The sequence below is a fragment of the Urocampus carinirostris genome, chromosome 8, assembly GCF_059441175.1.
Source record: "Urocampus carinirostris isolate Australia breed hairy pipefish chromosome 8, RoL_Ucar_1.0, whole genome shotgun sequence".
NCBI classification, from domain to species: Eukaryota; Metazoa; Chordata; class Actinopteri; order Syngnathiformes; family Syngnathidae; genus Urocampus; species Urocampus carinirostris.
This window is the reverse complement of record NC_142356.1, coordinates 28,874,940-28,899,940: the sequence shown is the minus strand read 5'-3', so window position 1 is coordinate 28,899,940 and position 25,001 is coordinate 28,874,940. Positions and strand designations below refer to the sequence as shown.

The window sequence follows — 25,001 nt, the reverse complement described above, 5'->3', positions numbered from 1 at the left end:
AATAAGACAGGTTTGTGGTTATTCTTTTAATCAGTACATTACCAACAATAATTTAATGCAGAAAAAAAATTGAATTAGAAAATTCTCTTTATATTTGCATGTATTTTTTCCTTCTACAGTGAACGTCCAAGCTACCTAATTTTTGAACTTTTTTTCATAATAAATCTTATTTGTGTCGGGCAACTCGTTATATATGATATAACGAAACACAAGTACAATATAACATGTTAAACTACATAAATAAACACGTTTGAAAAAAATATGGTGTAAGATTTTTTTGGTATTTTGTAAGGGAAAATACGACAATTTGTTAGGGCATGGAGCCCTGGAGGTTGACAGGTATGGGCTCATAAATGTGAAATGAAGAACTACTCATCGAGCAACTGTTTGGACTAGGGAGTTGAATCAATACTGGTTATTTTACTGAGTATATATTATGTTTGGATTGAACTCATTAAAGAAAAATAACGATAACGGATCTCATCTAGCCCATTTCGGCTCTAATCCAGATATTCTAGGTAGCATACGATGTCATCAATTTAGGAAGGCAAAGGGAACTAATACTCAGACATATTAGTTGCAAATGAAAACCATTTGCGAGTTTCTGTTTCTGCGTACAACCATCTCTGAAAAAGACGAAGTCTGCGAAATCCTGCACTGCTACGCATAAGCAACGCTACCTTTACTGCAAGTGGAAAAAGAACTAAGGCACCGAAAGAATTATGTTGTATTTGGTAAATAATGTAAACTTGTATCAATGATGTAATTTAGTTCTATACAGTCTTTCCGTAAGTAATGTTTGTAAAATTTATTATCACGTAATAAGTTGAGCAATTGGCTGAATTACCCAGTAATTTTAATAGATGTATAGGTTTTTTTTTAATTATATAGGTCCCTGCCCACTTATTTGACCATGTGTTTCTGCAATAAGGTGTTGTCTCATTTGAGGTGTGTTGTTGATAGTAGATGTTTGTCGTGTAATTTATTCCATTTGGCAAAATGCAGGAAGTTGCACCTGTTATGTCGGGTTTTGTATAACACATTTTCACTATTTTTAGACCTCACATAATGGCTGACTCGCACGGAGCACACCATGGTAGGTCACTACTTACGACACACATCATCTCAACTTTTTTTCTCAGATTTCTGTATATATATATATAAAAAACTAACATTAAATCACATTTGATGCGAGTTATTCAAAACCAGATTTTAGCAGTGAGAACACAGATTGTTATCGTTACGGATGACATAAGAAAAGGCCTTCGAGCTATTATTCAACTGTAGTCACAGCTGCAATCCAGGTTCGATTCCTGTCCAGTTTTCGACACTTTGTGACCTACAATGTTTACAGGGTTCATACATACTTTTCGTGGCCAAATTTAAGCACTTTCTATGGACTCTCAAAGCCAATTTTTTTAGTTTCCCCATTACCATTAACAGAATAAATCTGGTGTGAATCATGTATTTTGCAGAGCCATAAATATTTCTGCAATTTATTTTAATATATCTTGGGAAACAGAACAGTCGTTCCTTACAAAATACTAAAGATTGCGTTCAGGCATTTTGAGATACTAGAAACTCCACGGTAGCCCAGCCATTAATATTTGGAAAACACTGATGATGCTCCAATCTCAACAGCATTTTTTTTCACAAACTAAACGGGTTGAATCAAGATTCATACACATTTTTCATGGCCAAAATTCAAGCACTTTTTAAGGACCTTTAAAGTCAATTTTCTACTTTTCCCAGTACGATTAAAAGATAAAAATCCAGTGTGACTAATCTAAGTTACAGAGCTACACATATGTAAATCACAGATGTACAGTATATATGTGATTTTAAATCTTGCATGTGATTTATCGAGACATTTTATTTTTAGATCTTGAGTAAATGGCGAATATATGTTGTTACAAATCTTTCCATATAGGTGTTGGGTAAAAGGACAGTAACATGTAGCCAACATTTTCAGGAGCAGGAAGTTCTTTTCATTATAATTTACTACTGGGAATCTGCTACCTTATTTTTTGGGGGGTTCATCATAAATATCCATAATTAATACATAATCCTTGCACCAATATACATTTCAGAGTGCCCTGTTTAGTGTAGCATGCACCTGTCCGTAAGGAGCAAAGATGCTTCATAAAACAATGCGATATAAACTAATGCCAACTGCCACTAATCAAGAGGGAAGAAAAGCAATCGCAAAGTGTAATCTCCAGAGAGTAGCGTCAGCATCATTTTAAGGCAAACTTGTTAAAAAACATGGCAACAATTTCAAGCATTTACAACCATTTCACCTAAAATTCAAGCATGTTTCACTAATTGAAACCCCCATTTAAACGTAAGTATTTTTAAGGATTTCAAGCACCTGTACAAACCCTGTTTAGTTTGAGCTGAGGAAAACACATTTCAATACGGATTATTCATCAAAACCCATGGGTGCCCGTTACACACGAATAAATATGCTACTTCCCAAAAACCTGAAGAATCTTCGCAGAAATAGATTACATGGCGAGCACCTTTGTCCTCCAAAGGTCGCCTGGCATTGTGAACTCCGGCAACCTCGCCTCTTTCGCAGTTATTTATTAATAGCCCAACTCAACACTTGACTGTGTGCTTTAGCGAGCAAGATTTGTTACCATCCGAAATCCTGTTCCAGTTGATGTGTGACTCATGAAGCTAGCCAAATGGCTCTGTATATCCAAAAACCAAACGGTGACGAACGTTTGTGCTTTAATTGAGAAAAAAGCATAAACATGGCCTCTCACGCTTTGAAAGGAAAGAGGCCCAAGTTTTCAACCATTCTCTACTTGTTGTTGCAACAAACAAACCCAAAAGGTGAGAAAATGACCGCGGAGTAAAAGACAAAAGGCTCCGAGACTAAGACAAATGTTATTGTACAGCTCCGCTTCACTTATGTACAGGCAGCTTCTGAAGGTATATACATCTTTAGATCACAAACATGCCCTCCTGCTAAAGACAAACGGAAAGTAAAAATCCACCCGGCTGGGCGGTCCTCAATGGCGCCGCATTTTGACTTTGCGCGAGGAGCTTTCTCGGTGCTTGTCGTGGTCCGCCCCGCGTTTCCGATAGTCGTCCGATGACGAGCTGTGTCGCCGATGGCCGGAAGACGGCCGGCGATTTTCCTCTTTGTCCATTTCCAGCACGCGAGGCCTGTGACCGCAATTGCAAAATCAGTTGGGGCGCTTGCCACATTTCAGGCAAAGGTTTAATCAAGCCCACATTTAGTCAACCGTTTCATTACTCGGAGGGACATTGTGTAATATTTATCATCTACTAGAGCAGTGTTTTTCAACCCTTTTTGAAGCAAGGTACACTTTTGTTTATAAAAATGTTCCGAGGCACACCGTCTGTCGAAAATGTTTGAAAATAAAGTTATGTCCTATAATTCACTGTATTACCTCATAAGAAGTTCATTAGTATATAAAAAGAAGAAAATAATACTTAAAATGAAAAAGAATGATGTGCTTTATTTATGTTATTTTTTACAGTGCAATCTCAAACCGCCTTGTTAAACAAATTAAGTTATTAGATGTATTGTGCTACCTCATGAGTAGACCATTAGTATATAAAAATCTACTGCCACCAACTGATATGGATGACTATTACAGTTCCTTGTCTGGAGAAAGCAAAAATACTGAACAATGGCCTGATTTTCTGATAAAATTGGGAAACTTCCAACGGCACCACTAGAAAATTTCTCACGGCACACCGGTTGAAAAACACTGTGCTAGAGGTCAAATAAATGGCATTTGTTAAAAAATGTAACCCGTATTCATCTGTGTATAACGGGCACTTTTTTGTACCAAAACAGAACTCAAAATTTAGACACACGTTACACAGTAATATATTATCATACTTGAATAAATATATAAAAACAAAACTATATTGCTGTGTTGGGTAGTATCTTCCATACTCTAAGCATTATTCAAAGTCGATTTTTTATTAGTGGTGTCCTTATTTTTTCTTGTAAACAATCAATTTTCCCCATTTGACAATTAGTTAGGTTTCCTGTATTCTTATTCGTAATGCTGTCCTCTCCAATACAAATAATTCATCCACAGTGCACACCCACTGCTCCACAGTGGGGGGACTCTTGTTTATACCATAATTTTTTTTTTTTTTTAGAATTTTTACAAGGTATTCATCTTTTTTTGTAATATGTCTTCTGTTAAGATTCCCTAAAAAGGCTTTTTCAAAAAAGTTGATGACTATGACCAGTCTGCAGTTTTATCTCTTTTTGATCGGAGTCCATCCATCAATTAACTGCACCGTTTATCTTCAGTAGGGTCGCGGGGGTGCTGGAGCCCATCCCAGCTGTCTTCGGGCAGTGGGCAAGGGGACACCCTGAACTGGTTGCCAGCCAGTCGCAGGGCACACAGGGACAGACAACAATTCCCTCACTCATTCATTCCTAGGGACAATTTGGACCGGCCAATTAACCTGACATGCATGTTTTTGAAATGTGGGAGGAAACCGGTGTGCCCGGAGGAAACCCACGCAAGCACGGGGAAAACAAGCAAACTCCACACAGGAGGTTCGATCTCATGACCTCAGAACTGTGCCGCTCACGCGCTAACAACTGTGCCGCCGTCCTGAATGATAGTAGTCCTTCAATTGAAAGTAACGAGCATAGTCACTTCCCTGTAACCCAAATTTAACTTTCAATTTCACAAAACTCTGGAGCTTGCCATTTTCAACGATCTAGCATATTGCACGCCCATTGTTGGAACCCTTTATCATTCTGTCTCTGAAGAAACCTGCCGTTGAAGGCAAAACAACTCAAAACGCTTGTCTACCTTTCCAAAGGGTATTTTATTTTAGTTTGTACTATTCCTGGTGCTTTGAAAAAAAGAAAAAAAATCAGTTGCACAACACAATACAGCGATCTAAGGGTCAAATATTATACAGTGTCACTTTAAATATCAAGTGCTTAAAGGCAAATGTTTGAGTTGATTATTTTGTGTAAAATATCTTAGAAGTGTCCCAAAGTGTTCTCAATTAAGGGACACAGACAAAATATAGATATGTTTTCATTTCCATACAGACAAATACTGTAATTTCTGGACTATAAGCCTTTGTGCTTGTCGCAAGGTTTAAATTCTGAGGCTTATGTAGTGATTAGGCCAATTTATGCATTTCTTGTAACGGCCACCAGGGGAGCCTGGACAGTAAAGGTAAGAGTGAGACAGCTGGAATATATGTGTCAAAGAAGACGCGAGTTTAATGAACTGGTAACCTTGCATGAATAAGATTAGCATAAACAGAGCCTAATCATGGGAAATGTAGCTGGAAGAACTGAATCTATGTAAAAAGACGAAAACAACATTCAGGGGTAATAACAGAGAGTAGACAGAGGGGGCCCCAACTGGAAAATATTCCTTGAAGACTGGGTGAAGCCCCAGAGAGCAGATGGCTGAAGTGTTTCCACTGTGCAGATCAGACTGAAAGCAAAAGCTATCGCCACCAAAAATACATATTAAGGATTTCAAGGGAGGACTGTCGTGGTGTCTAAAATTTATGAAACAAAAAGAAAGATGAGGACGGCTCTCTCTGATTTGGTATGTTTTTTGTAACCAGCACTGTCAAAGAGTGCTTGCGTGCTACTGCCGTGTCTCAGTGATTTTAAGTGGTATGCTTTTTTCAAATCGGCCTTGTTAGTGCTGTGCTACCATGTTGCTGTTGTGTCACAGGCACTGTTGGGAAGTAAAGTTAAGGTATATTATTAAAAACTTTGACAACTCTTTCCTAGGGTGGTCCTTATTTTTCGACTTTTAAAATTTCATGCTCTGACCCCTTGAATATGTTCCAATATATACAAAACGTAATTAAGCAAAGTTTCATCAAAATCAAAGGATATTTAGAGGTCGCTCAAGGCCTCTGAAATTTTGGTATGAAAAATAAGGATTTTTGGCACATGATATCAGACCTAGTGTACAAAGTTACTTGTAACTTTTCTTGTGTTACAATTATAAGCAATGGACTGAAATTGGATGTTCTAAAACGTCGTACACATAGGGTTAAGATTTCCGTTTTTTCTCGAAAATTGCCAATATTTTACCATTTTGGGAAATTTCAAAGTCGTTGAGCTACCTCTAAATATTATCCAAATTGTTCAAAATTGCACACAGTGTGTTTTTATCGATATAAGAACATATGCAGGGGGTCAGAGCCCAATATTTCCCAAAAAAAAAATTCGACCCCCATTAAGGACCACCCTACTCTTTCCGTGTACAGTTTTTCTTTGTAAATATCTCGTGTTTCAATGTGCTTACAAGAGGTTTATAGACAAGTATTTCCAAAATGTTTTTCCCCTTTAAAAATGTACTGGGTTTGGCTTATATTCAGGTGTGCTCTAGAATCCAGAATTTAGGGTAAAAAAACAAAACAAAATAATATAAGGGTCCTTTTGATGTTTGTACTCTGTTAGCCTGGAGAGGGACCGGCGCCACCAGGCTGTTCTTGCCCAGAACACACCACAGGAAATGGTGCCGCTATGACCCGGACGCTTAAGGGATCCAACCAACCAACTACAATTTACCAAGCACACTTAAATCAATACCTTATGTTTTTTATTAAAACAAAACCCCCAGATTTCCACAAGGTTAGTTTAGAGTTTTACAAAATGAAAAATCAGTGACTCAAAATAGAGTTGAAATAATACGATTATTGACCGGTTTTCAATTTCTTTCACAAGCTCTGCAGACATCTAAATCACATTCGATTTGTCCAAGATTTTGGTACCTGTGGGCAGCGTCTGGGTCGGCCTTTCGATGAGAGCGCTTTGCTTTGAGAGGGGGCGGTCGCTCAACTGGGCTGGACCTTAAAGGGCTGTCGGAGTCTAGTCTGGGGGCATCAGGTCTGGTTCTGGGGAGGAAAAAAACAATCAATATTTTCTCTCGTATGTACAGAGGTGATTGGGGTAAAGTTGACCCCATCAAGCAATTGGTCTCAAAATTGCTTGATTGACACTGAGCAAACATATTAAAGGGACAGTATCTAATATTTAAATATTTTTTGTACCTAGTGCTACAAAAAACTTTTCAACGAAAAACGAAAAAAACTATTGTTTGAGCAAGGACCCAAAATATTTCTTTGGGTTAGCATCTCCAAGTTACAGACGAATCGGGAGCATTGCACATTTATTTTTTCAACATTCTACACACATAGTGAGTTTCGTCGCTTTGGGTGCCCGTAGCAGCGAGATCTGAGACAAACATGGCGGCGACTTCTAGAAAGGGATACCAAGAACCGAAAAAAATGTCAAATTTCTCTACCTATGATTTTTTTTTTTAATGAAAATTAACATTGTTTTTTTTTTTTGCCTATTATTCAGATACATATTTTTTTACGGATAAAACTTTATTTGTATAACTAGTGGAAGGCCTATGTTCCAGTCCGGAGCCTTCGCTCTGAAAATGCTGATATACAATCGATCCCAAGAGCCAAGAAGAGATCCATAGGTTTGAGAGCGTTCTCCATTCGGGACCCGGTGCTGTGGAATGCTCTTACCCTGGAGATTCGATCTGCAACCTCAGTGGAACTGTTTAAATCTCGGCCTAAAACACACTTCTATTCTATAGCATATGAATAACCTATATTTTGTGTTGACAATATCTGTGTATTATTTGTTATTGCAACATCCATTGCAGCCTGGTCATCCTGGGAGGGGGATTACCTCACGTGCGGTACCTTCTCAAGGTTTTTTCATTTTCCTCGTGCTGAAGTTTTTCAGTTTTTCCTTGCCCTCATGTAGGTTTTCTGTGGTTTGCAATAATCTGTGGTCTGTGCAGCCCTCTGAGACTCTGTGATTAAGGGCTATACAAATAAACATTACTTGACTTGACTAGAAGGCACTAAAAATTATAAATTGTCCATTGAACAAATATATAAATGAAACAGGGATGACACCAAGAAATAAATGTGGGGATAAGAGGAGCAACCTATTGAAGTACCTTTCCAAACCACAAGGTCCCCGAGTACAAATTGTTAAACAAATAATTCTCTCGAGAAAATTAAGAGGGAGATGAGGGTTGACACATTTGTTGACTCACTTCCTCAAGATGATGACGGCGCGTCTTTCCTTGATATCCTGCGGTCTGATGCAGTGTGTGATGTCGTCAGCGGCATAGCCACTGAGAAACAAAACGTCAAGTGAGTTGCCAGAAATTTCTTCTTGAATTCAAATCAAGATCAATTTGAAATACAGTGGTAAAAAAAAAATCACGTGTCAGGGTTGATATCAGACTTTCACAGTGTAATAATGGACTAGGAATAATGTCATAGACACCCCCCCCCCCCCCAACAAAATACGTTGATATCCTGTTTGAATTTAAAATCCTAGTAAATCAGTGTCCCAGGTCCCTGAAAACATGCTCAGAGTTTCTTTCCCAGGGCAATCTGCACCTGAAACTAGCACACAGACAGAAAAAAATCTTTCTTGCCCATGTCTCAAAAAAATGAGTGTTCCTTTTTTGATTTCTCAACTACTTTGGTAATATGTTATTGCTAATGGCATAGCACAATTTATTTTGCACCATTGTTCAAATGCACTTACAACCTAGGCCTATCTCAAGTGTATATATTTTATGTATCTGCCCATTTCATACCTGCCAACCTCTGCTAATTGCTTCCCTTAATAATAATAATTTCATTTGGCGATAATAAACCTTACAGACAACGTGGTACCTAGTTACACACAGCAAGACAGACTATGTAGAATCAAAACAGAGATAAGTTTGTTTGACTTACAAAATAAGTGCTTAATGGAAGATAATAATGTCGTTGTACGCCAGAAAATGTTAGCAATCTACAATGGTGTCAGCTACCAGCAACAGAGAGAATCGGGATTTGAGACGAAATTGGCGAAACAAAATCAGTCTTATAAAAAGATAAGTTAGCTTTATGAAAAGTGGATTTCTACCCAACTCTAAAGATGGAAAATATATTCTCCTCTCTAAACTGCAACACATAAACGTCAACCTTTTGACATTAAAAAACAGTAGATTTTATTAGACACTTTAATTTTAAACGCATTGTCTCCACAATAGAATTAAAAAAAAACACGTGCTTGATGGTAACGGAAGTGGAACATTTTTACCACAATGGAAACTGAATGCGATCTGTGGAGCAGTTTTTTTCACTCCCAAAATAGCCTTTGACTAAAATACTAGTTGAGTAGATAGTTTGTTGTTGAGTTTTTTAATCGGTAAGCGTTTTTATGGTTAGAAAAGCTGTAATTCAAAGCATTCCCGTACCGGGGACCGGTTAACGCAGTCCGGCCCAATAATAACACGAGTAGCAATAACACTAATGACATAGGAAAAGGCATTAAATTATATCTCATCACCACACTATTATTTCACTTAAGGTACCATGCTGTACGTTGTTTTGGCTGAACTCCTTCTTATAATACTTTATTACAGGTTGTACGACATGGCACCGTGAGAAAAATGTGTGATGATGAGATAAAATCTGATTCCTTTTCCTGTTGTGAACAAATCCTAGTGACCAAGAAGTCAAGATTTAGCACTTTCTCTGTCGCAATCCGGGTTTTATTCCCGTTACATCAACTTCTGAGCATATGAGTTCAGCAATATTGGCTGATCAATCATAAAACCTCGATTTTATCTCCACCCAAACGGAGTTTTCTTTGGGATGAAAAAAAATGCGTGCCTACATGAATACAGTCTAAGGGCAAAATAAGGCAAATTATTTTTGGATGGCCCAGTGGTTGCTGACCACTGGTTCAATGAATTTAATTTTGATTTTCGTTATCAACATTGTATGCAACGAGACAAGGCGTGGCACTGTAGGTAAAAATTTAATAAAGACTCTAATGAGAAAAATAATATAACCCGCTGTCGGGATATATAAGCGAATGTATTTACAAAGTAGTGCTTAAAGACTGGCCTAAGTTGCAATTATAGTGCAATGAAAAAAGTAGTATATCGTAACAATAGTGCAATGAAAAGTAGTGCAATAACAATCAGCAACAAAAAACTCGCAAATAAAGTTCCGCAAAATATATTTTGAGAGTTTTGCATGCTTGTTTAGGGTAGTGATGGCCCCGGTGAACAAGTTGAATAAAATAAAACGTGGTAAGTACTTTATGTCAATGCCAGTGACGAAATATCGGTGGGTGTAAAAGCTTAAAACTGGTAATCGCCTCATGCCTCCTTTTAACAATATCTTGACTGAAATTGGAAAAATCGGCTGCGATTCTGCCTTTAGTCGCCTTTACCTGAGTACCGTAACGCTTCCCCTGTGGACTGGCAGCACGAACACGGGCTCGGACACTCGGATGGGCTTGAACTGGAATCGGCAACCGAAGCAGAGCGCGCTGTCGCTGAAGAAAGACACGGACACGATGGGCCGCGCGAAAATGTGCAGCGGGTCCACGTGTGACACGATGCAGCCACCCGGCTGGTAGTCGTTGATGACGGCGCTGTTGACGAACCCTTCCGGGACAACACCGGCAGACACCAAGCGCTGGATCACCAGCTCGTGCACCCAACTGGGGATGTCGTCCACCTGCCCTTTCCTGTAGAGCCTCTCTTGGCCCGGACCGCGTTTCTCCAGTTGCGCTCCGTACGTGTAGCCCTCGCCAAAGAAGTACTTGTTGCGCAGGGGTGCACGATCCACGGTGTGCTCGCGATAAAGTCCGGCCTCCGCCTTAGCCACCACTTCGTCGATCTTCTCCTCGATGCGCGAACACTCTTCGGACGTGAAGATGCTTTTCTGGAGGACACTGCTGCGCACTCGGTGGGCCTCCTGCTCGCGGAGCTCGCCGCTGTCATCGCTGTGATCGCAATCATCGTCGTCGGACTCCCGGCGACGTCGCTTTCGCGCCGAGCTGCCGTTGCTCGTACGGTAGTCCTCTCGGTGCGGCGGTGGCAACGATCGGAGCTTGTCGCGCAAATCAGAGAAGCCGCTGGTCGACATGTTTGTTCCGGAAAGAACTGAGCGATGCTAAGTTTAGCTGGCGGATGTCATGTGTCGGCGGACACGACGTCAAAAGCGGCCTGTGCTGGCGCCGATGTTGCTCCCTTGCATTTGGCCGAGCTAACACGAATTACTCCTTTAAATTCTACCTTGTCACTGAAAAACAAAAATTCGTTACCGTGCTCGCGTGTAAGGCTAACTGGGTCCGTCCGCTATCTCCACACGCTAGCTAGCAAGTCGGCTGGCTAACATGGGGTAAGTATGCTAGATCCCTCCGCCAGTGCCCCCGAGCAATGCGTCGAGTGACGTCAAAATCAAACCGTAGCACTCAGGCTAACATTAGCATCGGTGATTTAAAAATCAGTCCGCACTGGAGCGGTCCTGGCTCGGCTTGCTCGCTAGCGGTTATGCCGCTGGTGCATTTCACACTGACCGAAAGGACGTTAAAAACGGTCAATATTTAACTTCCTGGGCTAGATAGCTAACAGAAGCTAGGTGTGCATCAACGTAATCCTATTAATTCCTATGCTGTTGTGACGTGAAAACATAATTCGTGCTAGTGTTGATGTCGCTCAAAAAACACTAACTTTCAATGGCCGTCACGTCATTTAAATACTTCTAAATGATTATTCAGAGCGATAGAGAGAAAGGGAGAAAACACTGAGCCAAAAAGTAAACATAACATTAACTTGGAAACGATATCGTCAATACAAGGTAACCCATTTTAGCCTGGTTTGGAGACTCTGCAGCCTCCAAATGCTACAAAAACCCTACACAGAGGCATTCCACGATGGATTGCAAACACATTCCCCAGAATATGTCGTTTCCGCCTGGATCAAAGAAATGGAATGAATAGAAATTAATGAAGATTACAGGCAATCACTGAAGCTTGTTTTTTTCCGACGGGGAGGGGAAAGAATAAGGAAGTGATCTCGTGGAAAGCCAGGGATTGGCGCATGCGCTGTGTGGAATTGGGGGCGGGACAGTCACGTGTTAAAGAATTGAGGACAGGCGAAGACATTTTTTAATCCAGTGATGGGCCGTGAGGGCCTACAGGACCTTCTTTGCTGACCTAAAATACACAAGAATCATGTTATGTTAATTATATTTTGTACAATAAGATTTCCAAATTGTCAGTCAGCTTCCTTTCATTGCATTTTCATGTGTATTTTTATATTCAAGCATTCCATCAATCACATTTCGGCCATTAGTTGTTGCTTGGCTCAAAAAACTACTCGGAGGCCTGCACAAAAATCCTGAAGGCCATGAGTGTAATATCAGTCTTTGAGACAGCTGTTGGTTTAGCCAATCAGTTTTCGAGTTGGCGTCTGAAAGCCCTTTAGTGGGCCTTGAGAAACGTCTATGATTAGCTAGGGGGCGGTAAGCCACCTAAGCGATCGCGTCAACAGCTGTGAAACTTGAAGAAAGAAGCTTTATGACTACAGTACACTGTGTTTATTTAATAATGAAAGGTCGTTATAGGATACTTGATGGAGTTGTATCGAAGAAAGTATTGCAGTTCAAGGCTGTATCATGATATTATCACACACTCTAATGAAGTAGATGCTATTGAGCAAGCAGTGTGCCAATAAATATATTGTTTGATCTTCAATGAGAGAAGTGGTTCCCGTGGTATTGTGTTGCCCTTACGGCAAATGTTTTTCTTTAATAAATAATTGACTTTGTTTAAAACAAAATACAAGGCTGAAAACGGATGCAGATTCATCAAGAATGGTTCTGCAAACATATTTAGTGTTTATTTAATATTGAAGTTAAAAAATAGAGCAAAAATCCCGGGGTCTTCTGTGTCACATTTGACAGTTTAATAGTAATGTAATACAGATTAATTAAATGGTGTCATAGTAGTGTGTAGTCTGTACAGTCATTTTGAGTCTTCTTGTAATTAAGGGCTATACAAATAATAATGACTTGGGAAAAGGTTTTGTCCGCCACTTTCAGCATAAAGGCAAGATCTTAAGTCTGAGCCCTTGCCCAACCCGATCTAAATTTTGGCCCGATTTGGTCCGTTGAGGTCGGTCCAAGCTTCTCTCTCTCTCTCTTAGGATTTTCCAAAAACATTATCCACCTGTTATTTTTCATTGTCTCTGTTAATACTGTACAATCCTTTTAAATAACTTGGAATTCGGTACAAAAACAGGCTTTGGATGTAGCGCAAAGGGCCCCCCTTTGCGTTGTCCCCCCTCTCGCGAAGTCCGCTTGGACAGCTTCTCAGTGGAACACACAGAGTGCTGTCCGGTGCCGTCGGACCCAGGGAACCGGGCACATGGCGGGTCCAGGTGAGGCCAAAATCACCTCTTCCCCACTCAAGTCTTCACAAACAAATGAGGAAATTTCACTTCAGAGAGTCGGTTCTATATGCTGTCTCGTTCGCAAACGACACATCATTAATTCAGACGAGAGCTAAAGGGCCAAGTGAAAATTCCAAAGCACGAGACTGTGAACATGGTATTGTTACAAATAAAACAATACAAAAATAACAATAATTGCTACAGAAGTAAGGGAAAAAATATTTAGGGCATCTAGAAGCTCATTAAGTACATTATTTATTATTTGTAAACTGGGATTGCTCATTATATATTATAAACAAGTTGTTGACAAAAGTTTGAAAAGTGGGGTTACAATTTTGATAGTATACATATTTTATTATGGATAAAAAATGACCATACAATGATATTTAGTGAGTTTTCACCATTCTTGTTTTGCAATATGACATTCATCAGAAAATTAAAAAAATATATATACTGTGTCTCTCACTATGGGTATTTACACAGAGAGGCTTACATCTGGTAGCATTTTGGTGGCTTTTTGCAGCTGGTTGGTGGCTTTTTGCAGCTGGTTTTACTAGTATATATATATATATATATATATATATATATATATATATATATATATATATATATATCTATATATATATATATATATATATATATATATAAAGAAACAACAGGCACATAACATTTTATGTTTCAGGTGACGGACTGAAACATAATATAAAATGTAGCAGACAAAAGCATGTCAGGTCAAAAAGTGAGTCCTTTGGTTTTCAAATGTTCCAATTATGTACAAAACTAGATTTGATGGTCGTAACATTAGGCATACACAATAACAGCTCATTTTACTGAGCTAGTTTTGCATGTCAACATTTCAGCTTTCAGTGCAAACATTATAGGTCAACGACTGACCAAAATAAAAACAGATTAGGGGCGAGTAAACAACCTTCTTATTGATCGAGCTGTGCTCGTTTATGCATTTCCTCCCAGCAGCGCTCTCTAGTGGATAAAGTGCATCACAGCCACACTACGCCCGGGATGCCGAACGGTTGGCCATTTGTACAATCTTTGAAGAGTCTCAATGTAAAAAACCGAGAAAACCAATACATAAAATAAATAAAATGTATTTTTTTCCGTCCATGTATCCATCTCTGTGTACTGTTGCTGCTGTTATACCCAGCATTGGAGGTCTCATCTCATCTCATCTCATCAGCTGCACCGCTTATCCTCAGTAGGGTCGCGGGGGTGCTGGAGCCCATCCCAGCAATCATCGGGCAGCGGGCAGGGGACACCCTGAACTGGTTGCCAGCCAATCGCAGGGCACACGGGGACAGACAACTCACTCGTTCAGTCACACCTAGGGACAATTTGGACCGGCCAATCCACCTGAAATGCATGTCTTTGGAATGTGGGGGGAAACCGGAGTACCCGGAGGAAACCCACGCAAGCACGGGGAGAACATACAAACTCCGCACAGTAAGTAAGGCCGGGTGCTGGATTTGAACCCACGCAGGAGGTTCCCACGACTTGAACTGTGCCGCACATGCGCTAACCACTGCGCCGCCGTGAGCATTGGAGGTAGCAAGTGTAAATTCAAATTTGACTGAGTTGTTTTGATTAATTTGGAGTTTTTGAGCCTTCATAAAATGTTCTCATTTATTTTCATATACATGTAATTAATGGGTAATATATGAACTTTTTTGTAACATTTACTAACTTGTGTGTATGGTACTGAAGAAGTGGTTAATTATAAATAAAAATAAATAAAAGTAATTTAAAAATATGTATTTTTAAAAAAATAGTTCATATACTGTAGATAGTAACGCTTCTTTGGTTTACTGTTTTGTTGACGTTCCTACTGTAACGCATTATAGTCTGGTGCGCCTTATGTATGAAAAATATATTACATGAGCCTTGTAGTGTGGAAAATACGGTACTTTATATGAACCTTAAAACTTTTTTAGTGTACCCCATCGCTGAAGTTCTTAAAAGCTACGAGGTAGAATGCTTATTATTTATATCAATTGTGTTTTTTTTTTTTTTTTTTATGACCGACGTTTTTTTTACCCCCCTTGGGCGCTAAATAACACAATGTCCCTCTAAAACAGATACTATCTTTAAATATTCACTTACTTGGGTGTATGGGATTGAAGAAATGGTAAATTAAAAGCAAATAGGAATGCATATTTTAGTATCAAAATAGAATACTTTATACAGACAGTAAAGCTTATTTGGTTTACCTCTTCAAAGAGGTTCTTTAATAGCTAGGAGGTAAACTGCTTTCGAAGTTGGTTGGTTGGATTCCTAAATCACGCAGGTATTAGAGGCACAATTACCTGCGGTGCGTCTTTGGAAAATACAGCCTGGTGGCGCCCATCCCTCTCCAGACCTATTCTTAAATAATTATTGGACTGATATACAGTGCATAACAACATTTTTTTTTACATTCTTTTCAACAATTGTTAAAAGTTAAACAAATGTCAACCATATTTCTTACAAAAAACAATAAGCACTTGTTTTTTTGTAACAAAAGTCATTTTACAAATAAAAATTACAAATTTTACCGGAATGTACATTTGAATACACATACATCAAAACAAAAGTGTATACATTAATAGGAGGTTTCTGTCTTGTATATTCATAATTCATCTGACTAACAGAACAGTCCATCGTGATGTACCAATCATATCGAACATACTGCATCTATCAAGATTTTAGAACAGGGATCTGTCAACTGGACATTCTGTAATGACCTATATTTCATGCTGATAATGCCTGGTTATTGTCTGTTGATGCCTTTGCAGCTTGGTCATCCTAGAAGGGGGGATTATCTAATGTACGACCCCTTCTCAAGAATTCTTCATTTTCCTCATGATGAGGTTTTTGAGTTTTTCCTCACTCTCATGTAGGTTTCAAATCAGGGGATAGTGTACTGGTATTTTGTCGTCTGTGCAGCCCTTTATAAACTTCTTGCGATTAACGGGTATACACATAATCAGGATCTGACTTATTATTCTACAGGTGTCATTCACAAAAGACCTGACTTATTGATGTGGTTTACAAAGAAAACCCAAGACCTTTCATTCCCAAACTTGAGCATCATAGCATGGTGATCTCGCTTGGGGGAAGCGTGAGTCGCTTCTCGTGCACCGACATCATGTTCTCCACCTGCATGGCGACCACTCGGCAAAGTTCCAGGCCCTGCGGACAAAGTTATTTACACGTGTGTAACTTTTGGCTTGCGGGCTTAATGTACCCCCCCCCCGCATCATATGTTGGTGTCCCACAAGACTAATAAAACTACCTGCATCAACGTCAAACAAGGACTTGCAGTTTTAAATATGCCCACTAGATATCGCAAAAGCCACAACAATTTTTTTCCCAATTAAGCACAGAATGTGTAGTGTCCCTCCCCGCAAATGTGTTGCAAAATATTCCACATGCCAGGATTCGAAAGATTTTGTCTCAATGTTGAGACAGCTCCCTTGTTTCCTGTAGAGCTAATACGAATCTCATTCACACATGTGAGGTGACCTTAGAAAATGTCAGCGATTTTATTGAACAGTGATTGCATTCTGCTCATTTCTGCTTGGAGGTAGCAATGGTAGCTTTTGTGTTAATCGCCGCGTGTGTCTTAGTTAGTATAATTTTGTCTGGCTAGCTCCTCGTTAGTGTTGGGGCTGCAGACTTTCCTGTTTTGTTTGCTCCCGGTTGGCACTCCTTGTCTCCCCACCGTGTTTTGTTTGGCAGGCTAGCCGGTTTTGCTGTGTCCCTTGGTGTATTCCTGGCCAGCTTTGCGTATATCGCCGTAGTTGCTTTTTGTTGTTTGTTCCCGGTAAGCCTGGCTCATCACCATGTTTTCTGATCAGCTAGCGTGGCATTTGCGCCGGTTTTACCTTGTCCCTTAGCTTTGCGTTTATTACCATAGCCATTGCTGCTTTCTATGGTTGGTCCCGGTTAGCTTGGCTGGCCATTGCGTGTTTTTGGGTCAGCCAGCCTCACCTTATTTCACTGACTTTTGTTAGTCGGTCCTGGTTAGCCCCCGTTAGCTCTACAAGTATTTTATTTGCCATTTAGCCCATTTTTGGCTGTTAACCTTTATTGTACTATTACTCCATCCAAGTGCAACACAACACCTTTGCATTCTCCACAAGATCTTCCAAAACATGGCTTAAAATGAACCCGTAATCTGTTCAACTAATCTAGACGGAAAAAAAGAGAGACTTGGCTTGTTTGTTTTCCTCCAAAGATGTCACAACTAAATATGACAAAGACATGACAGGCTGTCTCTGGAATGCAATATCTTAGAAAATTATTGTAATACAGTATACCGTAGTAATTATTTTCTTCTACCATGGAGGTCCCCAAGCTAAAACGAGTCTGACACGCCTGGTTTAGCCGACAGGGGCGCACGACTCCTTTGTTTTTTTTTCTTACCTGCTCAAGCTGCAGCTGGACGAGCCGCTGCGTGTCGGTGTCGCCAAGAGCCAAGTCGACGTAGGGGTAGCTGGGACCGGCGGAGGGCCTCTGGGTGCGGCTGGACTGTACCTCCGTCAGTGGGACCATGGCCATTCTTTCCTGTTCAGGACAAACATCACAAGATTGCTTAAGATTCAGTCAGGTAACTGAACATGACTAATGCATACTCACGTGCGTGCTTTTGTGTAAAAAGTGAAGGCCATTTTGATTGACAGCAACAATGCAGGGGGCGTAGAAGGAGGTAGAACTGCTACTGTGGATGTAGAAGAAGGACGAGCCAAACATGGTAAATGCGCTCACCAGTCCTGCGGGCACATGTATGAGAAGAGCATTTCTATTCACTTTCGTTCCACTTTTGAGTCAACTCTACGCCATTATCAAGATTCATTTCGGCCCTCGGATCGCCGTAATTTTCATCTGAGTCTTATTAAAGTGTTCAAAATAGCAGGAACAAAGAAGTAAATTATTTCCCCAGAGTCTTCAGTGGGGCGGCACACCGGCTGGGTGGTTAGTGTGCTCCCCATGGTGCGGAGGTTTAGGGTTCTATTCTAGCGACCAGAGCCTCCCTGTGTGGAGTTTGCATGTTTTTCTGTGCCTGTGTGGGTTCTCTGGGCACTCCGATTTCCTCGCACGTTCCAAAAACATGCATGTCAGGTTAATTGCCCGGTTCAAATTGTCCCTAGGTGTGATTGAGAAAGTAAATTGTCTTGTCTCTGTGTGCCCTGCGACTGGCTGGCAATCAGTTGAGGGTGTCCCCTGCTCACTGCCCGAAGATTGCTGGGATGGGCTCCAACACCCCTGCTACCCCACCAAGAATAAGTGGTGCAGATAGTAGATATATAATCTAACTGAATACCCTAATATAATTTGATTTAGCTGGAGTTGTTGCCCGACTGGAACTCCATTCTTTTGGCAACTTGAGCTTACATGACTTTGTATTCACTGTTTCATTATAAGAGGTTCTCTTTCTTCGATGGTTCACAAGTGGGTGTACTAATAGCCTTGAGAGTACTAGATATTTTAAAATATGTGTACTTTAAAAAGTCGCATCAATGAAAAATGTTATCAAATGCTCCCCATTTGTATTTTTCTTGGATTACAGGCATTGCTGTTCAGTTAACTACAGTAAGTAGTACCGTAATAAAAATAAGGGAACCATTTATCCTTAAAATGAGCAAGATGATTTGATATTCTTACTCATTATCCTTTTTAGACATTTGTCAGATTCATAAAATAAGTTACTTCCGACTATTATAATGAAGCCATATGCTGCTGAGACCAAATAAAATGAAACACGTTTTATTTTACTATTTCTTATTTTTTATTTGTGGGGGAAGAGAGGCTTAAAATAAAGCCACTTAAATGATCTTTTTTCTTATTTTTCTTTATTTTGCTAGAAAAAAAACTAATTTAAAAAAGGTCTCTAATATGCCATTTTGCATTGTGTTTTTAAATATATAAAATCCCAACTAATTTTTTTTTCATATTTTCTATTGAAAAAAAAATGAAAATATGATATTAAAAAAGTAATACTTAAAACAAGCAAGGTATTTGAAAATACAATAAGATTTCTTTTTCTCTGCAGTGTACAATTCCAAAGCTCTTCCAGTGAAGGATGGATTAGGGGCTATCTGCCTGTAAAAAAAAAAAAATCACCTCAAATACATCCACGAAAGACATTTGTGAAATACTTAGGAAAAAATGAGAGTGCTCATGGAGCGTTGAGTTCTGAGAACCCAATCATTCCATATTTTAACCTTACCAAGAAATTGCGCTCGAGCCTGGTGCGGGCTGAGTGTCTGGACCTGCTGCATGTGTTGCGTCGCCATGGCAACCCACTGCTGCGGAGACTGCTTCTTGAAGAGCGGTGCAGAGATATACTCCGACAGTTCATGTCTGATGGGACGCAAAAGCCTTCTCAGTCACAAAGATCAAGTTTTTTTCTCTTTTTACACAAGTTGGCAACCTCCTCTACTCGACTGAGGCTTCTACAACGCCAGCGTGAGAGGCAGACTGAAGACGACTGCGCCTAGCATAACTGACGTTGAACCTGTCAACAAGTCTTTCCTTGACTTCAAAGTTGCATGGGGACGGTCAATTTAGAATAACTGGAATCAAATTAAGAAGTTCTGACTCAAATAACATAGGACAATTGAGATGGAGTCTGGAGCCTGGGCGTTGTGTCACAGGTAATGGTAAAACAAAGGGCGAGCAGCCAAAAAGCCGAAAATGGACTAACTGGCAAAAATAACAACACATGGATAGCCGCCAACTGGGACCAATCAACATAAGGCAGCCGCAGCTTTGGCGGAAAAACACGAGAAATAAAAACAAAACCCATGCAATGAGCACTTAGATTAACTGGAAACTAACTACGAAGAGCGCCAGCTGGGAATAAACAAACCTAGGAACACGGCAAAACTGTCACTAACATCAGTCTGGCCAATACAAAAACATTACGATAAACGCAAAGCCAGCTGGGGATAAACTAAGAAACATGGCAAAATTGGCGCTAACGCGAAGCTAGCCGGCCAAACGACACACGGTGGGCACGCAACTAGCGCCAAACGGAAGCAAACAAAACAGGAAAGCCCTTGGCAGAACCGACACTAACAGGGAGCCTGCCCAACAACATTTTACCAACTGCGAAACACGCGGCGAAAAACACAAAGGAAAAGCCACAATCGCCAACTTCCAAGCACAAACTCGCAGTATACATTTTCTGTTCACCACAGTCATTGTCTATTTTGGAGCTTGCCTCACATGTTGTATTGATGGGATTCACCATTTTAAAAGTGATGTTACATCTATTACATCACAGCTCCACATTAACCAATCCAGATGGGTTAACTTTAGACTACGTTTCCCGAGTTCCCTGGCACATGGAATATTTTGCTACGTATTTGCATAGTTGTAGGGATGAACACTACATGTTCTGTGCTTAATTGAAAGATTCATTTCTCTTGGGGAATACCTTTAAGTCTGCTTCTTTATTTGTTGTTAGGGAAGATTTCAACCGTTAAAGGAAATACAAAACAAAATGACTCACATGCTCGGGATGAAGACAATGTCTTTGGCTCTGTGCTGCAAGGTGGCCAGCTTTGAGATCTGATGGAACAGTTGATCACTAATTTTCCCTGGTGGGAGAACGTTCAGGAGACCCTTGCGGTAGTCCGGAAGAATCTAGGCACACACGTGCGTTTCAGACAAAATTTTGGGACAAAAATGTCTTAGACTCAATCCCAGTATTCCTCCTTCCCTTCATAATGCTCCATACTTCAGAAATGCACATACATTAAGAGACAAAGACTGCCCCGTTCATGCACAAAGCATAGAAAAGGTTGGATAAGTAGCTATACCTGGTTATAGTGCATTGCTACATAGAGCTCGTTGTCAAACTTGAGAGGTTGACTCCAGACAACACGCCGGAACCAGAAGCTATAGTTGTTGTCTACCAGTTCTGCTTGGGTAGCCACATCCAGGATGTACTCGTGTTTGTTGAGAGGACGCACACTCTGACCTGAATAAGCATGTCTAACTTAATTTCCCACCAGTAATGGTTTTTAAGAACACGTTTATCCAGAAGGGTGAACCGTGGTCATGGGGAGACTTTAGTTGTACACGTGTGATCTGCAGTCAGGGGAGGCTGCTAAGGATATGCCCAACTTGTCATCATGGAAAAAAAATCAAATATTATATTTTTTCAGTGTTAAAGTTATTTCTCATTTCTCTTTTCCAAATGACTGAATGTTTATATTATATTGTTAATATAGTTAATACAATTAGAATGTAACTATCATGCATTACTATGCTGAACGTCTGCAGATGCAGAGTGAGGCATGCATTTCTTTTGCCTCATGGCAGAGAGCAATAGTCACACCAAATATTCTGATTTGGTGCACATCTCAGCCCCCCAAAATACACTCCTTCATGAATAAGTTAAGGTAAGACAATAATTGTCTTTCTGTGCTACAGTTTATATATTTCTTTCTTACTCTACCAATCAAATGATGAAAAAGATGTAGGTTCATTTATCTGTAAATCTGTCTGTGCCTTACCAGACATGAACCTCATTGCACGTCACAGTTGTACACTTCCATTTCTTTCGTTCCACCCTACATCCTTCTGAACAGGACTGCCTTGTGTTTTGCAACAACCCTAATTTCCAACATGTCTTAAAACACACCTCCATCAGTGACCAAAAAGATGGCGTACTCCTCGATGGCCTCCAGCCTGTGCAAGCCCATCTCATAGCACAGCTCCTCCATTACCTCCAAGGAAACAGAACACGTCTTGATCTTTACGTGGCGTTCCAGGCCGCCCGGAAAGAGGAACAGTTGGCGCTTTGAGCTCCTGCCTGCCTAAGGACGTCCAAGCAAACCAGGATGGCGTTAGAGTGAGTGAAGTGAGTCAGCGAGCTGGAGATGTGTTACCATCATGGCTTTTAACTCCATGTTGTTAGGTGGGACACTGCGGCCGCCGAATTGAAAGGTTTTTTTCAGGTTCTGTTCACAAGCCTTAGCAATACCTGAGTGCACAAAAAAATGCACAGAAGTATTGGGGTAAATACAACTCAATCATCAGTAAACATGTTGCATTAGGAGCCTATGAAAGACCGCTTAAGAAGTAAATCATACTTGCCCTCACATTTAACATCACACTCTCACACAAGCACATCTATACTCATACGTACACATGCACAAACATTACTATACTCTTTCAAACATACCACTATACTTTCTCACACATACTATTATACTCTAATAAACACACTATTACAATCTCACACAAACTACAATACTCACATAGACACATTACTATGCTTTCACACACATACTGTACTGATGTACTACTATACTCTCACACACACTATTAAATCCCCTCCAACACACTATGCTCACATATACACACACTACTATTTTTTTTTGTATACCATTTTAATCACTTTTACCCAGTGTAATGATCACCTCAAGCAAGTGTTGTTGTTTTACTTTGGGTAATTTTGGTAACCATGGCAAAGCACGATTATCCGTGTCCAAGCCAGTGCTTTTCAATTATTTTTTGTCACGCCACAGAAGACGAAAACCTCCCGCCCCACCAAGTGAGAGTACCACTGCTCCCTAGTGTAGTGGAGTTGCAATTGCACTTTATTCCAGGACAGTTAAAAAATATAAAAACTTCCCGAGGACAAACGCGCATCCCTTGACAGAGTATCACTATAGGAGAAACACAGGTGTAAGCCAATAGCTAAATGGGTAATTGAAGTGTCTTCTGTTAGACCAGCGAACAAAGGTGAAACTCAACAAAATGGCATCAAAAAGGATATCAAATTATGCGGATTACAAGCGGCAGATAGTGAGAGATTTGGCCAAAAATGTACAGAGAAGGTTTTGAAATCATGACTGGTTCAGGCCTGGGCCCAAGATCTTACCTCTAACTGCACATTAGAATTGTCCATGTATAAGATTATACTTGTATGTGTGATAAAGTAGTGTAGTGTGTGTATGAAAGTATAGTTATTTGTGATGGAGAGTATAGTAGCATATGTGAGAGTAAATAGTATGCGTTTGACAGCATTGTAGTGTGTATGAGAGTATAGTAGTATGTGTGTAACAACATTGTAGTGTGTGTATGAGAGTATATTAATATGTGTGAGTGTATTTAGTAAAGTCTGTATATGAGTTTAGTTGTATGTGAACATACTAGTATTCTTGAGAGAGCAGTGTAGTATTTGTAGATAAGTGTGACTGAGTCTGTATGAGAATACAGTTGGGCATGTATGAGGGTATAATGTTATGTGAGATCAAGTATCATTTTATGTGTTAGAATATGACGTTATATGTGACAGAAAGTATGATTTTCTTTTAAAAATGGCCTTTCATACATTTTCAGTCAAAGTCAATCTTCATATTTGCATAAAATACCATGAGTTGGATATGCATGTGTGTATTGCAATACTTTGATATTGCACCACGGTGCTGATGGAGGCTTGCATGAGGAACTTGAGCAAGAAAGGCTTGAGGACTTCAGAGCAGCGACTGAACGCCGTCAGGATGTACAGCAGCCTCCATCCCTTTTGGCAGCTGTCACTGCAAAAGTGCAAATACACACACAAAGACATGCTCTCAGTCAGGTAATAGCATTTATCCTATGTGGAAAACTGACGGAAATAGTCACAAAAATCTTTCAAAAATTACTAGTCAATTTTAGTTTTCAGCTTCCTGATTACAAGAAAAGTTGTACAAAAATATGAATGAAAAGGAAATGTTTGTTTATATTCAAGGTTGGGCTTTGATTGAAACAAACTCCCAAAGCACCAGTGACGTGCAGTGAGGGGAGGCATGTGAATTGTTTGAAATCGTTAAATTATTAAGTGTTAAAAGTTCTTTCTTGCTTAACTCAAAACGTTTTTATTAGCTTTTTTCTAAATCATAGAATTTTCAAGTTATGTTAATATAGTATGAGACATTACTGTGCTACGCATCTGTAGATGCAGAGTAAGGCACGTAATTTTCTTGCCTCATGATACAGGGCAATAGTGAGACCAAGAATTCTGATTTGTCACACACCTCAGCCCCCGAAGATAGAAATTGTTATAGGATTTGGCAAGCTAATAGCAAGTCAAGCCAACCATTATTCCTCTCTTTGCATGGACTTTTTTTTTTTCATAATGGCGAATTACCTATTTTTTGAAGCTTTTATTTAAAAGGAGCAGTGTGCTAACAAACCAGTAATGAATAAGATGTAGGCTTATTTATTAGTAAATCTGCCTGCCTCACTAGACACAAATCTTACCACGTCACTGCTGCACACAACAATTTTTTTCTGACTTGCATATGTAACTCACAGTTTGGAGCTGGTGTTAGATGTTATCTGTTTGATTATTTGGCAGTAGGCCTCATCCCTCATCAAGGTGAACTCTCCAATCCGCTAAACATACAGTACACACTGGATGTTATACCAACACCCAAACAACACAACACAATACAAAAACTATTCTGAAACATACACTGTAGGATACATGTAGGTGTACATAATACAGTGCCCAGTCAACGTGTCTGTACCTTGAGAAAAGTGCTGACTACTTCCTGCTCCGTCAGGCCTTTTAAGGGGGAATCCCCCATGAAGCGCATCACCGCTATTCAAAGTCCACATACAATATCATTTTCAATTATCAGTGATTTTTTTTTCTGTTACAAAGAGTCACAATTATTGTTTTGTTAGTCTTTATCCACAAATAGTTACTCTAATTGTAATACTATT

The 25,001-nt window shown here is 39.9% G+C and overlaps 2 protein-coding genes across 2 annotated transcripts in view; both read right to left on the bottom strand.

The window, feature by feature from the left end:
• Positions 1-2,719: 2,719 nt before the first annotated feature.
• Positions 2,720-11,917, bottom strand: alkbh5 (alkB homolog 5, RNA demethylase). Its single transcript, XM_088342229.1, has 4 exons — positions 10,268-11,917; positions 8,079-8,159; positions 6,769-6,891; positions 2,720-3,177 (listed from the first exon to the last, which is right to left on the bottom strand). Exons 1-4 carry the CDS (start codon positions 10,966-10,968, stop codon positions 3,021-3,023), a joined length of 1,062 nt encoding a protein of 353 aa, XP_088198355.1. The 5' UTR covers positions 10,969-11,917; the 3' UTR covers positions 2,720-3,020.
• Positions 11,918-16,029: 4,112 nt separating this feature from the next.
• Positions 16,030-25,001, bottom strand: part of myo15ab (myosin XVAb) — a 61,287-nt gene continuing 52,315 nt past the window's right edge. Inside the window, exons 55-65 of the mRNA XM_088342924.1 lie at positions 24,803-24,876; positions 24,586-24,668; positions 23,697-23,827; positions 22,172-22,266; positions 21,925-22,099; positions 21,098-21,258; positions 20,788-20,921; positions 19,501-19,634; positions 17,910-18,043; positions 17,697-17,837; positions 16,030-16,460 (exon numbers count right to left, since the gene is read on the bottom strand). Of these exons, the coding sequence (XP_088199050.1) occupies positions 16,359-16,460; positions 17,697-17,837; positions 17,910-18,043; positions 19,501-19,634; positions 20,788-20,921; positions 21,098-21,258; positions 21,925-22,099; positions 22,172-22,266; positions 23,697-23,827; positions 24,586-24,668; positions 24,803-24,876 (1,364 nt within the window). The 3' untranslated portion in view covers positions 16,030-16,358. The remainder of the gene's footprint in view (positions 16,461-17,696; positions 17,838-17,909; positions 18,044-19,500; positions 19,635-20,787; positions 20,922-21,097; positions 21,259-21,924; positions 22,100-22,171; positions 22,267-23,696; positions 23,828-24,585; positions 24,669-24,802; positions 24,877-25,001) is intronic.

Excerpts from the sequence above, each read along its gene's own strand:
- alkbh5 (XM_088342229.1), bottom strand. The coding sequence starts at position 10,968 with ATGTCGACCAGCGGCTTCTCTGATTTGCGCGACAAGCTCCGATCGTTG. Across the intron at positions 8,160-10,267 it reads GGAAGCGTTACGGTACTCAG|TGGCTATGCCGCTGACGACA; the intron begins GTAAAGGCGACT and ends TTTGTTTCTCAG. Across the intron at positions 6,892-8,078 it reads GCCGTCATCATCTTGAGGAA|AACCAGACCTGATGCCCCCA; the intron begins GTGAGTCAACAA and ends TTTCCTCCCCAG.